Source organism: Chelonoidis abingdonii, chromosome 5 (assembly GCF_003597395.2).
Source record: "Chelonoidis abingdonii isolate Lonesome George chromosome 5, CheloAbing_2.0, whole genome shotgun sequence".
In the NCBI taxonomy this organism is placed as follows: Eukaryota; Metazoa; Chordata; order Testudines; family Testudinidae; genus Chelonoidis; species Chelonoidis abingdonii.
Genome location: NC_133773.1, coordinates 140809820 through 140823691, shown reverse-complemented (window position 1 = coordinate 140823691; position 13872 = coordinate 140809820). Strand labels below are relative to the sequence as shown.

Sequence of the window (13872 nt, the reverse complement as noted above, 5' to 3'; positions counted from 1 at the left end):
GGTGGGTGAGGTGATATCTTTTATTGGACCAATTTCTGTTCGCAAAAGGGAGCAGCTTTCGAGTTACACAGAGCTGTTCCGCAGGTTTCAGAGAAGAGCTCTGTGTAGCTCAAAGCTTGTCTCTTTCACCAGCAGACGTCTGTCCAAAAAAAGGAATGACCTCATCCTCCTTGTCCCTCTAATATCCAGGGACCAACATAGCTGCAACAACACTGCACACACCAACATAAAACCAATCCCTAAGGCCACCAAAAAACCCTTCTTGCTCCATGGACGCCCAGAGGATTCAGGGGGCCCGGGGCAAAGTTGGGGAGCTGTGGCGCTTGTACTCACCCAGTGGTGGTCCGGCTCTTTGGCAGCATTTCGGTGGCGGAGGGCCCTTCAGTCGCTCTGCGTCTTCAGCAGCACTGAAGGGCCTCCCACTACCGAAATGCCGCCGAAGACCCGGACCACTGTTGGGCGAGGGCCAGGGCTCACGGGGCCTATGCAGGGCCCAGGGCAAATTGCCCCATTTCCCCCACACTCTGGGTGGCTCTCTCTTGCTCTAAGAAGCCCAACACCTACAAATCCCTCAGCTGTCACATAACACTTGAGAAAACAGATGGGAGTTTGCAGCATACACCGAAAGTCAAATGCTGGCTCTTTTAGAAAAAAGGAAGCCAATTCAAGAACGAAGATTTTTTTTAAAGGAAATAACACTGCCTTTTACATGGTGAGAGCCCAGCTTGGGTACCTCCTGAGATCACAAATACAGCATCATCACAAATCATTTATTACACAGGCATGTTCCAGATCACATACCAGTAAATATCCTTCGATCCTAACACCATTTCAAGTAAGGAGATAGCAGACTTCCCACTTCAATGAAGAAGGAAGCTGCCTTATCATTGGAGCATATATTTAAATTTAAGTAGTTCCCTTTCTTGGAGCTCTCTGTTAGGTATTAGCCATTTGGGACCTGGAGTTTTACACTTGAAGATGTACAATTTGTTTTTGTAAAACAATCACTATCCCCTATCTCCTTATATCCCAAATGGAAACCCAGCTCTACAAGTAATCCCGTCTCGTCATCAGTAAATTTCTCACCCTACATCTCTTTCATCCTGTGGTTTACAATGCTGTACGAATGTATTATAATAAAACTGGAGAATGAAAAGACTGAAGCATCTGTTTAAGACTGTGAAACCATTTAACACAACTCAATGACCCAAGAGGCAGAACTACAAAAAGTATAATAGGTTAATTCACTTCTAAAGGTAACATTTTCTGGCTTCAAGAAAAACCATTTCTTCATTGCCAAAACACTTTATACATTGCTGTAACTACAGAGACATCCTAAAACCAGTATAGATAATTGTTCCTTAAAGAAAAACTGATTTCAACAACTTAGGGCTGTGGTACCATCATGAAGTCCAACTTAACTGAAATGGCTTGTGAGACACAATTCACTCCAAGTGCCAAAAACCCATCACAATATACGGATTACATAGAAGTACATGCCACAGTACTGTTCTACGATTAAACATCAGCAACTTTGAAATCACCTATCATCGTAAAGTCATTATCTTAGGTGGCAAGTCCTAAAAGTTGTAACACTTCCTGAAAACGGTGAACTGTCTTCTAAAACAATTCCTAATTTTCAAGCATTTTAGAAAGCTGCTTGCAGAAATACTTCCTAATGTTACAGGGAACAACATCTAAAAATGTCATCAATTTATGCCAAAAATAAGAAGGCAAGAGCAGCTAGAAAAGAAACAGCTGTTTCATGTTTTAAAGTATCATTCAATTGTTCTGTTTCAAATCTCCCCATACCCAACAGGAGATGTCAGTTTGCCTGTTCTGGAAATCAGCATGTAATTGCATATCACTGAAAGTAATTACATTCAACAGTAAATTTCACAAGATTAAAACAAACTGATTTATCTTTCATTGTTCAGTTTAAAGCAAGTATCCCGTCATGGTCAGGAAAAGATGTAGTGTGATGGGCTCCTAAGCATATGCAATTATTTTTGTCCAAAGGAAAGACACCATGAACCATCATTAACAAGAGATTTGAATATTCTACTGCTGTCAGAGTCTGATAATGAAGAGTGTGAGGGTGTACATAGCTCACACTGGCTTTACTCCATCACTTTTATCTACCCCTAATGCAGAGAGCATAGGAAGCATACACGGTAAACACACTGAAGGCGTTTCAGGAAAGTTACCAAAACCATCCCCATTTAATTTGCTTATGAACATAGAATCAGTTATCATCCAGTCTTAATTTAGGGTAGTATTTCCATTTTACCTTTAAAACCTACCAGATGCATTATAAAACAAGCCTTGTAGTTAGGCTGTAAAGCTCCTTAGAAAGGTTACACTCTAGTAGGCTTTCTGTACTGGATACATGTACCCTTAAAGAAATAGAAAGCTTAAAATAAAAAAGGAACTATAAATCCAATATTACACATTCACCAAGCTCCATTTTTATGCTACAGCCTACTGCTAACCACCTGTCAGAAGGTAACTGCATCTTAATGTTTGTTTTGCTGAAACAAAGTTTCATCCATAACTTTACTTGGCTCCGCATTCTCACAAATGCTTCCCAAGCCATACTAAACAGCGTATTACATGTAAAATTTAAGTCTAATTGAAATGGCTATGCCAATTCATACTAATAATGGTCACCTGCTTTAACAGTAACAGAATTGGTGAGAACAGCAGCACAAAGAACCAAGTATTGTAAGGAAGGAAATGTAACTCAAACCTGCTTTAGTAATGGTTTAACTTTTTTTGGTTTTCTTTTTGAAACAAGAATTTGATGTTTAAGCATTTTGCTTGAATAGTCCTAAGAACCCCAGACATATTATGTTAGTGATAATATGATAATGAATGTCCCTTACATTGTCTAAGGGTTTAACCTCTACTAGTAATATAAACTTATGGCAATTTGCAAAATATTGGTTAATATTTCCATCTCAAATAGCTGAATCCAGTATAGCAGGAGATGCGCCTGCTGTATTCAATAAGGCGGCCATTTTTTCGAAATATCTTAAATTAGAGATGTACTCTGAAATTTGACTAACAATGGTATCATGGTGTTCCATGTGTGCTTTGTCTTCAGAACGCCATATCAAGTGCCATCTAGCTGCCAGCTCTGCAGACTTTGTGCATTCAAAGTCAATTTCAATTCTTGCTTCATGCACAAAAGGAAGAGTATACATTTTGGAAGCAAAAGAAACATTCAGTGACAATTGGGCAACTCAAACACCTTCAATGAGATTACACGTGCATTCATTAAACTAAACTAACCAACAATTAATTCTGCGGATGCACAGCAATACATAGAATCCAGTTCATTCCTTCTTAAGTGTGCTGGCACTGAATGGTTAACAGGAGAAAAAGAAATGAAAAAAAAAAGGCATGAAAAATAAGTACAGTAGCACCTCAGAGTTACGAACACCTCAGGAATGGAGACTGTTTGTAACACTGAAATGTTCCTTACTCTGAACAAAATGTTATGGTTGTTCTTCCAAAAGTTTTCAACTGAACATTGACTTAATACTGCTTTGAAACTATACTATGTAGAAGAAAAATGCTACTTGTAACCATCTTAATTTAAATGAAACAAGCAGAGAAGCAGTTTCCTTACCTTGTCAAATCTGTTTTTTTTTTTTTTTTTTAAACTTGCCTTTATTTTGTAATAGTTTAACACAGCACTGTACTTGCTCTTTTTGGGGGTGTGGGAGGGGGTCTCTGCTGCTGCTTGGTTGCATACTTCTGGTTCCAAATGAGGTGTGTGGTTGACCAGTCAGGTCGCAACTCTAGTATTCACAACTCTGAGGTTCTACTGTATCTATGACTCCATAAAAAAAAAAGAAGCAGATTTGTTACGTGAGGTGCCATTTTATATAACCACTTTTTAGAGAAGAACAGTACTCCCATATTTATATGTTCATAGAAGGTTTCATTTCATTACTATTTGATTTGGAAAAGTGATATGTTCATCTTTCTACAAGATACAACCATCTTGACCAAATTTGATAAGAAACTGGAGGTAACATAAAAAGCTATGTACAGTTGAATCCACTAATAAGAAATTCCATTTATAATAAAATAGAATGCAAGTCCCAAACTGTTTCAATGTGCCAATTTCACTTTCAGTCCCACTGACACATACTCCTTACAAAATGCTTTCATGTCAAGAGTAATTGGTGTGCTGTGTAACTTAAATGTGTACATTTATATGAGTGGTTAAGCTGCCCTCATCTAAATTATCAATGAAAAGAATACTTTATGTAAATTAAAAGATGGACTTAATTAGGATGTGTTACAGAGTGAACTAAATTTTCAGTTTTGCCATTTGTTAACATTTCTATGCTTGAGTTTTCAGCCTTTAATCATAAGCCAACTATCAATTTCACAAAGGTGGATGATTTCCATCTTCATGTTCCACATTCATTTATTTCACTAAATAAGTTTGTAAGTGATTCCATGTATTAAATGGATTCACAAAATACTCTGATACATGATGGGAAGCACCTTTTAAATACCTAAACTGCTTGGCTTATGAGAACCCCAGAAAGTGGGACACATGCTATGCAGGTGATTTAAAATATCTTCAAGTAGGAAGTGACAAAGCTCTATATAGAATACACTATATAGGGCTTAGTTTCTGAAATAAATGTGCTGGAGAAATTAAAAAAAAAACCACCCAAGTTGAACTTCACACAAAAACATTTCAGAGGTTGGGGATATGCAGAGATCAACAGCAGAAACAATTTCATCTATACTCCACTCCCCAATCTCCTTTCCCCCTCCATAGTAGTAATTAAATCAGAGAAGAATTCAGCAACTTAAGCGAACTGAAGCTGCCCCATTGGTCACCCCATATTTCAGGTCCTCAAAACCTAAACTATCCAATTGAAACATGATGCTCTACCCTGATATATCATGCTGTGATGGCCACTGCTACCATGGAAGTTTTCTGAAGCCTCATGTGGTTGGGGTGAAGTTCTTCAAGCAAATGGCATGTAGTGAGCATATGGTGAGATTCTGCAAAGGTATATTTAAAATACTTCATATGCAAGAGGTTGTAGAAGTTGCTGTGCCTTCCTTGCTCTTTGGAACATGTGGTTCATAAGGATGCTAATAAATGCGAGAGGGTTCAGAGAAGAGCCACAAGAATGATTAAAGGATTAGAATACATACCTTACAGTGATAGACTCAAGGACAATTTATCTTAATAAAAGGAGGTTAACGGCTGACTAGATTATAGTCTTTCAGGCCACGTCTACACTACGGGATAATATCGAATTAGCTAAAATCTGTTTTATAAAACTGATATTACAAAGTCGATTGTGCGCATCCACACTAGGCACATTAATTCGATGGTGTGCGTCCATGGTCCATGGCTAGCGTCGATTTCTGGAGCGGTGCACTGTGGGTAGCACTTTCCGTAGCTATCCCATAGTTCCCTCAGTCTCCCCCGCCCCTTGGAATTCCGGGTTGAGAGCCCAGTGCCTGATGGGGCAAAATCATTGTCGCGGGTGTTCTGGGTACAGCCTCACCCCTCCCTTTGTGAAAGCAGCAGACAACCATTTCGCGCCTTTTTTCCTGGGTGAACTGAGCAAACGCCATAGCACAGCAAGCATGGACCCTGCTGAGATCAGTAACGCTATCGTGGATGTTGTAAACACCTCGCGCATTCTCGTGCTGTCTATGGCGAACCATGAACTGCAAAGGCAGGAGAGGAGGCGGCAGCTACGGCAGCGCGGCGACGAGAGCGATGACGAAATGGACACTGAATTCTGCCTAACCGCGGTCCCCTGCGTTTTGGAGCTACTGCTGGTAATGGGCAGGTTCTACCCATTGAATGCCGATTTTGGGCGCAGGAAACAAGCACAGACTGGTGGGACCGCATAGTTTTTGCAGGTGTGGGACGATTCGCAGTGGCTGCGAAACTTTCGCATGCGTAAGAGCACTTTCTTTGAACTTTGTGACTTGCTCTCCCCTGCCCTGAAACGCCATAATACTAAGATGAGAGCAGCCCTCACAGTGGAGAAGCAAGTGGCAATAGCCCTCTGGAAGCTGCAACTCCAGACAGTTCCCGGTCAGTCGGGAATCAATTTGGAGTGGGAAAATCTACTGATGGGGGCTGCTGTGATGCAAGTAGCCAAAGCAATCGTTAAGCTGCTGCTACGAAGGTAGTGACTCTGGGAAACGTGCAGGGCATAGTGGATGGCTTTGCTGCAATGGGATTCCCTAACTGTCGGGGGGCCATAGATGGAACCCATATCCCTATCTTGGCCCGAGAGCACCAGGGCACCCAGTACGTAAACCACAAGGGGTACTACTTTCAATGGTGCTGCAAGCACTGGTGGATCACAAGGGACGTTTCACCAACATCCACGTGGGATGGCCAGGAAGGGTTCATGACGCTCGCGTCTTCAGAAGCACTACTCTGTTTTAAACGGCTACAGCAAGGGAATTACTTCCCAGACCAGAAAATAACAGTTGGGATGTTGAGATGCCTGTCGTTATCCTGGGGGGACCCAGCCTACCCCTTGATGCCATGGCTCATGAAGCCATACACAGGCAGCCTGGACAGTGGTCAGGAGCTGTTTAACTACAGGCTGAGCAAGTGCAGATGGTGGTAGAATGTGCATTTGGCCGTTTAAAAGGGCGCTGGCGAACATTACTTACTCGCTCAGACCTCAGCCAAACCAACGTCCCGTTTGTTATTGCTGCTTGCTGTGTGCTCCACAATCTCTGTGAGAGTAAGGGGAGACCTTTATGGCGGGGTGGGAGGCTGAGGCAAATCACCTGGCCGCTGATTACGAGCAGCCAGACACCAGGGCGATTAGAATAGCACACCAGGAGGCGGTGCGCATCAGAGAAGCCTTGAAAACGAGTTTCAGCACGGGCCAGGGTACGGTGTGACTGCTGTGTTTGTTTCCCCTTGATGAACCCTCCCCCTTGATTGACTCATTCCCTGTAAGCAATCCACCCTTCCCCTTTGATTACAGCTTGCTGAAGGAAATAAAGTCAGTATTGTTTAAAAATCATGTATTCTTTATTAAAAGTCATTCCCTGTAAGCAACCCACCCTCCCCCTTTGGATGTATTCTTTATTAAAAAGTAATTATAAAAAGAGGCAGAGAATTATCAAGGTATCCCTGCCTGCTGTGGTTGGGAGGAGGATAGGAGGGAAGGAAAAGGCCTTTAAGCAATTCAACGTAATGACAGCCTTTTGGTTGGACTGTCCAAGGCAAAGGGGGTGGAGTGGGCGGGTGCAGAAAGCCTTCCCCCACGCGTTCTTACACGTCTGGGTGAGGGAGATATGGAACATGGGGAGGTTGACTGTGGTTAACCAGGGCTGCAGCGGCACTCTGTAACCCCGCTGCTCTTCCTGAAGATCCACCATGCGTCTGAGGATATCAGTTTGATCACGCAGCTCCAGTGTTGCATCACGCCACCGCTGATCTTTCCTGCCTACACCTCTGATCTTCCTGCCGCCACCTCTCATCTCGAGCGTCTCTCCTATCCTCCCGTTCACTGGCATCTTTCCTGTACGTTGCTAGCACGTCCTTCCACTCATTCTGATGAGCTCTGTCATTGCGGTTACTTCCATGATTTCAGAGAACATTTCATCTCGCGTTCTCTTCCTCCTCCGCCTTATGTGAGCTAGCCTTCGGATGGAGTAGGGAGGCTGGACAACTGTGCAGCTGCATGGGGGAGGGAAAACAGAGAAGAAGTATGTGAAAAGATACATTTTACAGAACAATGCTTGTACTCTTTTCACAGTGAATAACACTATCCACCTTACATAGCACATGTGATTTCACTACAAGGTCGCATTTTGCATCGTTTAATATTGAGTGCCTGTGGCTCTGGTGTTGCAGATCTCACAGACGCAGGTAGGACCATCACAATTCAGCTTGCATGCGGCCATGGTAAGCCACTGTCTTTCAGCTTCCGCTTCTTTCCTGTTTACAGGCAGCAGCAGACGCCAACCCCCGCACCCTCTTCCCTAAGGGATTGCTTCACTCCTCCCCCACCGCATGGCTGCTATCATGGAAGATCAGTGCTAATCACCCCTCTCCCCCCCACCGCGTGGCTGGTAACTGGGAAGATTCCTGCTCGCCAAACGCAGAAAAGCTCAGCGCTATCCTTCCTCCCATCCCCCCGCTTTGCTACATGCAAGGAAGGATTTGATTTAAGCGGCAGCCCAGTAGGAAAATGGCCATGTCTGCCCCCTAATTAAATTCCTGAATTTCAACCAGGTTACAATGAATGATATAAGTCTCCTGAGAATAACAGCACAAGATGAACAACGAATGTTTCTGAAAGCCAGCATCATCACCAGGAGCTTACGCAGCTGTGCTTTGTCAAGCAATGATATAACGAATTACTTGCTACATGCATGGCGTGGAAAAGTGTCCTACAATGGAAGACCCAATAAGGCTGCCTTGCCCAGAAACCTTCTTCAAAAGCTTTTTGAGTATCTCCAAGAGCGATTCATGGAGATTTCTTTGGAGGATTTCGCTCCATCCCCAGACATGTTAACAAACTTTTTCCTGTAACTTTACTGGCTGCGAATGCATCTCAAGCCTGATGGCAAATCAATCATTAAAAAACGCTTGTTTTAAACCATGTTGATATTTACAAAGGTACACTCACCAGAGGTCGCTTCCATGGCTTCACTGTCTGGGCTAGTGGCTTGGGAGGGCTGGGAGGGTAATTCCGTCTGGGTCACAAAAAGCTCCTGGCTGTTGGGGCTAACGGAGTGCTGTGTGCTCTCAGCAAGCTCTTCCTCCTCTTCCTCTTCCTCCCCTCCCTCCGCAGAATCCTCAGCCATGGTTGATATTACAACCCCGACCTCTGAATCCACGGCCAGGGGGGGTACTGGTTGCGCAGCCCCCTAGAATTGCATGCAGCTCAGTGTAGAAGCGGCATGTTTTCAGCCCTGACCAGACCTTCCGTTGCTTCCTTGGTTTTCTCTGTTCCGTAGCTATCCCATAGTTCCCTCAGTTCCCCCGCCTCCTTGGAATTCCGGGTTAAGCCATGCCTGATGTTTTTAAGTTTTCGGAGCAAAAATCATTGTCGCGGTGGTCTCTGGGTACCCAGCCTACCCCTCCCTTTGTGTGAAAGCAGCAGACAACCATTTCGCGCCTTTTTTCCCTGGGTGAACTGAGCAAACGCCATAGCACAGCAAGCATGGACCCTGCTGAGATCAGTACGCCGCTATCCGTGGATGTTGTAAACACCTCGCGCATTGTCTCGTGCTGTTCTATCGCCGAACCATGCAACTGCAACCAGGCAGGAGGAGGAGCGCGCAGCTACAGGCAGCGCGGCGCACGAGAGCGATGGACGAAACTGGCACATGATTCTGCCTAACCGCGGTCCCCTGCGTTTTGGAGCTACTGCTGGTAATGGCAGGTTCTAGCCCATGCAATGCTTAGGGTTACTCCTCTCGTTTTCTAGGAGTACAGAAATCGATTTAAAGAGCCCTTTAAATCGATTTAAAGAGCAGTGTAGTGTGGACGGGCGCAGCGTTAAATCGATTTAACGCTGTTAAAATCGATTTAACGGCGTAGTGTAGACCAGGCCTCAGTATCTACATGGAGAACAAACATTTTATAATGGGCTCCTCAATCTAGCAGAGACAGGTGTAACATGATCTAATGGTTGGAAACTGAAGCTACACAAATTCAGGATAGGAAAAAGATGTACATTTTTAACAGTGAGGATAAAGGCATAATCTACCATGGGTAGCAGTGGTGTCTCCATCACAAGTCATTTTTACATCAAGACTGGATGTTTTTCTAAAAACTCTCTCCTAGGAATTATTTTAGGGACATTCTATGGCCTGTGTTATAGAAGAGGTAGACTAATTGACCACAATGGTCCCTTCTGGCTTCGGAATCTATGAATAACTTAACAGTCAGGTCATTCAATAAAGAGAACTCAATCCAACACAGGAGAGAGAAATGAACTAAACTGATGGTCAATGATATGGTTACAAACTACATCTCCAGGGTCCATGTTAACTTGTTATATACAGAGGCAAAAAGAGCCAGACTACAGAATTTGTGTACTCCCAATGGCCTCAGTACAAGACACAAGAAGACAACTTATATATTTATTGTGAGTGGTAAAAATAACATAAATACTAGATTTGCAAAACAGGCTTCCCTGGCTAGCCTCTTACTTGATTAGAAAACTTAAAGCTGTTAAAATCAGTTTCAAATTAGCTATACTAGCAGCTACATGTTTGTTCTACTAGCAATTTTGAAGAAAAGTTCATTTACTGGCATTTGTTCAAAGTAAATGCACGTCAGTTTAATACTGCTGATGTTTACACAAGTATCAAAGAGGATTTCACGTTCTCTCCATTAGGTGCTTGTCAGATACTGTACTTTAGTTTTACAAATGTAAGTTGAGAGGGAAAACACTGTTTTCAATTCAAATAATCAGTAAAATTCCACTGCAAGTTCCTACATTGAATTTCCTTCCTCCTTAGTTGTGATATTATAAAACTGTATTATTTTTTATAATTCAAGAGAATATTTTCCTGTACAAATAGAGCAACAGTTTTATAAACTGCCATAAAAGACAAGGATTACAGGTAAAATAAAACATTAGCTACATCATACCACTTTCAAGTGACCACTCCAAAAAGAATGCTATTTTTAGAGGTACATTGTCTGTCCTGCTTCTGGTAAGGATTACTTAATACAGCACATTCAAGACAGAACAGACTGAAGTGGAAAGGTCAGTATATGCCTTATACAATGCTCATAGGCTTAATATGATTAAGCCAAACTAAATCTACTAACAGCGAAGAACTAGAGGGCAAACAGAGAAGAATACCAAGACATTTTTCAACAAGAACTTACCTGTGTTTTCAAAGGAAGCTTGGCAAACTAAGTTTTTAAATGAACTCCACAACGTGGCTTTCATAAAATGGAAGTTATTCAGACAGAGCTAACCCAGAAACAGATTTCTGTAACTTTTTTTAAAAAGCCCCTCTACATTTTGCAGTTTTAATTCTTAAAGGATTTAAAATGATTATTTTCTAAAAGTAGGGGAGGAAAAAAAGACATCCTACACCAATATACTTTAAAAACCAACTGAAGTGGTTTTGGAGAGAGGTGGAGCAACCAGGGGAAAAAAGCCAGATTTCAGCATTGGCAAGAACACAGTTATCTCTAGCACAAAAGAGCATTTATATGCTTCGAGTCCAGCTTAAAAAGGCAAGGAGAGGGGGTAGGAGAGCCAGAAACACAAGGCAAATTTGAATGAAGGACCGCAGGAGCAATATTTTTTTTTTAAATTAAGCAGTATCATCTACTGTAGATTTCTACAGCTTTTTTTAGAAAGCTTTGTACTAGACAGACTTGATCATGCAGAACATGACAAAGATGAGAATAAGCTAGTACAACACAACTTGTGTACTAGGAATATTCATTATGCTATTCAAACTAGAACACAAAAAGGCCAATCTGAGCAATACACATCATTAGATATGAATAAAGAAAAATGGCTAAAAATGTTCAAATTGCAAAGAAATGACATAGAACTACTCTGGTCTTTGCTAGCTTATCACACAAGCCACAATTTGAAATTATCACATTTTAAATGAATTCACCACAATTTAAGAACTGAAAACAGTAGTTTCAAAAGAAAATTAGCACATTTTAAGTATTCGCAGAAAGTTTAAAGATGAAACATGTTGCTGCAATGATCAAAACGACAGGAGGCAGCCTTCTAAAAAAAATACTTCCCAGATACTTTGCAACATGGAGTCTGAACTAACAAATTAAGCCAAGCTACTTGTCCCAAAGGGCTTGCAATCTAAATTCGATAGTACATACTTGGTAAAACAATAAACAATAATTTAGGAATGGGCATTGAGTGGAGAGATTACTAGAGAGGAGGAGGCAGGAAATATTCTTGAAAAAGTGCAGGATTTATGATAAGGAGGAGAGAGGGGATAGGCTTTCACTTTTTTTTTTTTTTTTTTAAATGCCAGTAATGTCTAGGAATCCTGAACAAGGAGCAGTGATTAAGCACTCCCTTCCCAAAATAGTTCACAAGATAGGTGAGGAAACACCACCACAGAAGGTAAGAAGCTGAGTGTGGAAAAACAAGGGAAACAATAAGGGAGAGGAGTGGGAGAAATACAAGATGCTAGTGAGTGAGTAGGAGAAAATGAGAGTGGGTAGATAACACAAAGCCTTAAATGCAAGGTTAAATTCCTCACTGCAGACGCTGGAAGACAATTATATTTTCTCATCCACCTTTTTCAATTATCCTCTAGGAATTCTTCCCTGTACATCTTTTATAAAAATGCATTCTGTGAACTGCTATGCAAGAATTTTGAGGAAGAGGAAGGAGCAACTGTTGGAGCAAGAGACTCTAGGTTCGTCAACATCTTGTATAAATATAAACTAGCTCAAGTTTATGAGGAGAAAATTGTGCAATATAAAGAATTAAGGGAAAAGAAGAAAATAATTGGTCTGAGAAACTAATTTTTTTTAAAAGTTATGGCAAAGGTCAGAATTTTCCCAGGGGAAGCAGAGGAGCATTTAAGAAATCTGCGCAGAACTAAGGAAAATATGCTACTGTTGGTGAACGTGCAATGTGGAACAAGCCACACAATTCAGATGTGTCATTTAAAAGAGCCAAATTGGGCAGATTCTGGCATTAGAATAAGGAGCATAATGTGGGATGATATACAGTGTCCTAGAATTCATTATGGCAAATCTTTCAAGGATACCTCTACCCTATTGCCACCCCATATTACACGAATTTGGATACAACGCAGTAAAGCAGCACTCTAGGGGGGTGGGGCTGTGTGCTCCAGCAGATCAAATCAAGCTCAATATAACGCTGTTTCACCTATAACACGGTAAGATTTTTTGGCTCCCGAGAACAGCATTATATCGAGGTAGAGATGTGGTATGAACCTGCTGTCACAGACATGTCATTGAGGACAATGCAGAGAACTCAGGTGATGAAAGAAACTCCACACACGACTTATGATTTCATCTTTGTATTAGTTAAATAATGAGAGTGAAAAAGAGTACAAGAGTTGAGCTTATACTTCACAGAGTGTGCTCACTATTACTTTAAGAGAAAAAAATTTCTTCCCCCTCGAGGGAACAAACAAGCAGGGCACAAAACAAATTCTGGTTGCTATTTAACAGCTGCAAGAATAACAGTCCTCCAGGCCCATCCCAAAAGCACCCCTTTGCCTGCAACTTCAGATGCCAATTAATCTGGCTCAGTGGTTCTCAGCGTAGGTTGGGACCCCAAAAAGGCGTTAGACTTGCTGGGACCCAGGGCTGAAGGCCGAGCCCTACTGTCCAGGGGCTCTGGCTTCAGCTTCAGCCGTGGGGCTTAGGCTACAGGCCTCCTGCCTGGGGCTGAAGCCCTTGGGCTTTGGCTCCCCTGCCCAGGGCTGTGAAGCAAAGGCTTTGGTCTTCCCTCATCCCCCACAAGGGGCTCGGACTTTGTTCCCCACTCTTGGCATCATGAAGTAATATTTGTTATCAGAAGGGGGTCATGGGGCAATGAAGTTTGAGAACCCCCTGATTCTATCTCAAGGCCGTCACCATGTTTCATAGAATCATAGAACTGAAAGGGACCTTGAGAGGTCATCTAGTCCAATCCCCTGCACTCAAGGCAGGACTAAGTATTATCTAGACCATCCCCGACAGGTGTTGGTCCAACTTTCTCTTAAAAATCCCCAATGATGGAGATTCTACACCTCCCTAGGCAATTTATTCCAGTGCTTAAACACTCTGACAGCTAGAAAGGTTTTCCTAATGTCCAACCTAAACCTCTCTTGCAGCAATTTAAGCCCAATGCTTCTTGTCCTAGC

The 13872-nt window shown here is 42.2% G+C and overlaps 1 protein-coding gene across 4 annotated transcripts in view; it reads right to left on the bottom strand.

The window, feature by feature from the left end:
* ATRN (attractin) overlaps window positions 1–13872 on the bottom strand; it is a 427246-nt gene that overhangs the window by 252844 nt on the left and 160530 nt on the right. The window contains exon 25 of one of the 4 annotated variants that reach the window (XM_032765829.2): window positions 3477–3844. The exons of the other annotated variants lie outside the window; for them this stretch is intronic. Coding sequence (XP_032621720.1) covers window positions 3839–3844 — 6 coding nt within the window. The 3' untranslated portion in view covers window positions 3477–3838. Of the gene's footprint in view, window positions 1–3476; window positions 3845–13872 lie in introns of those variants that run through there. 4 annotated transcript variants of the gene reach the window in all.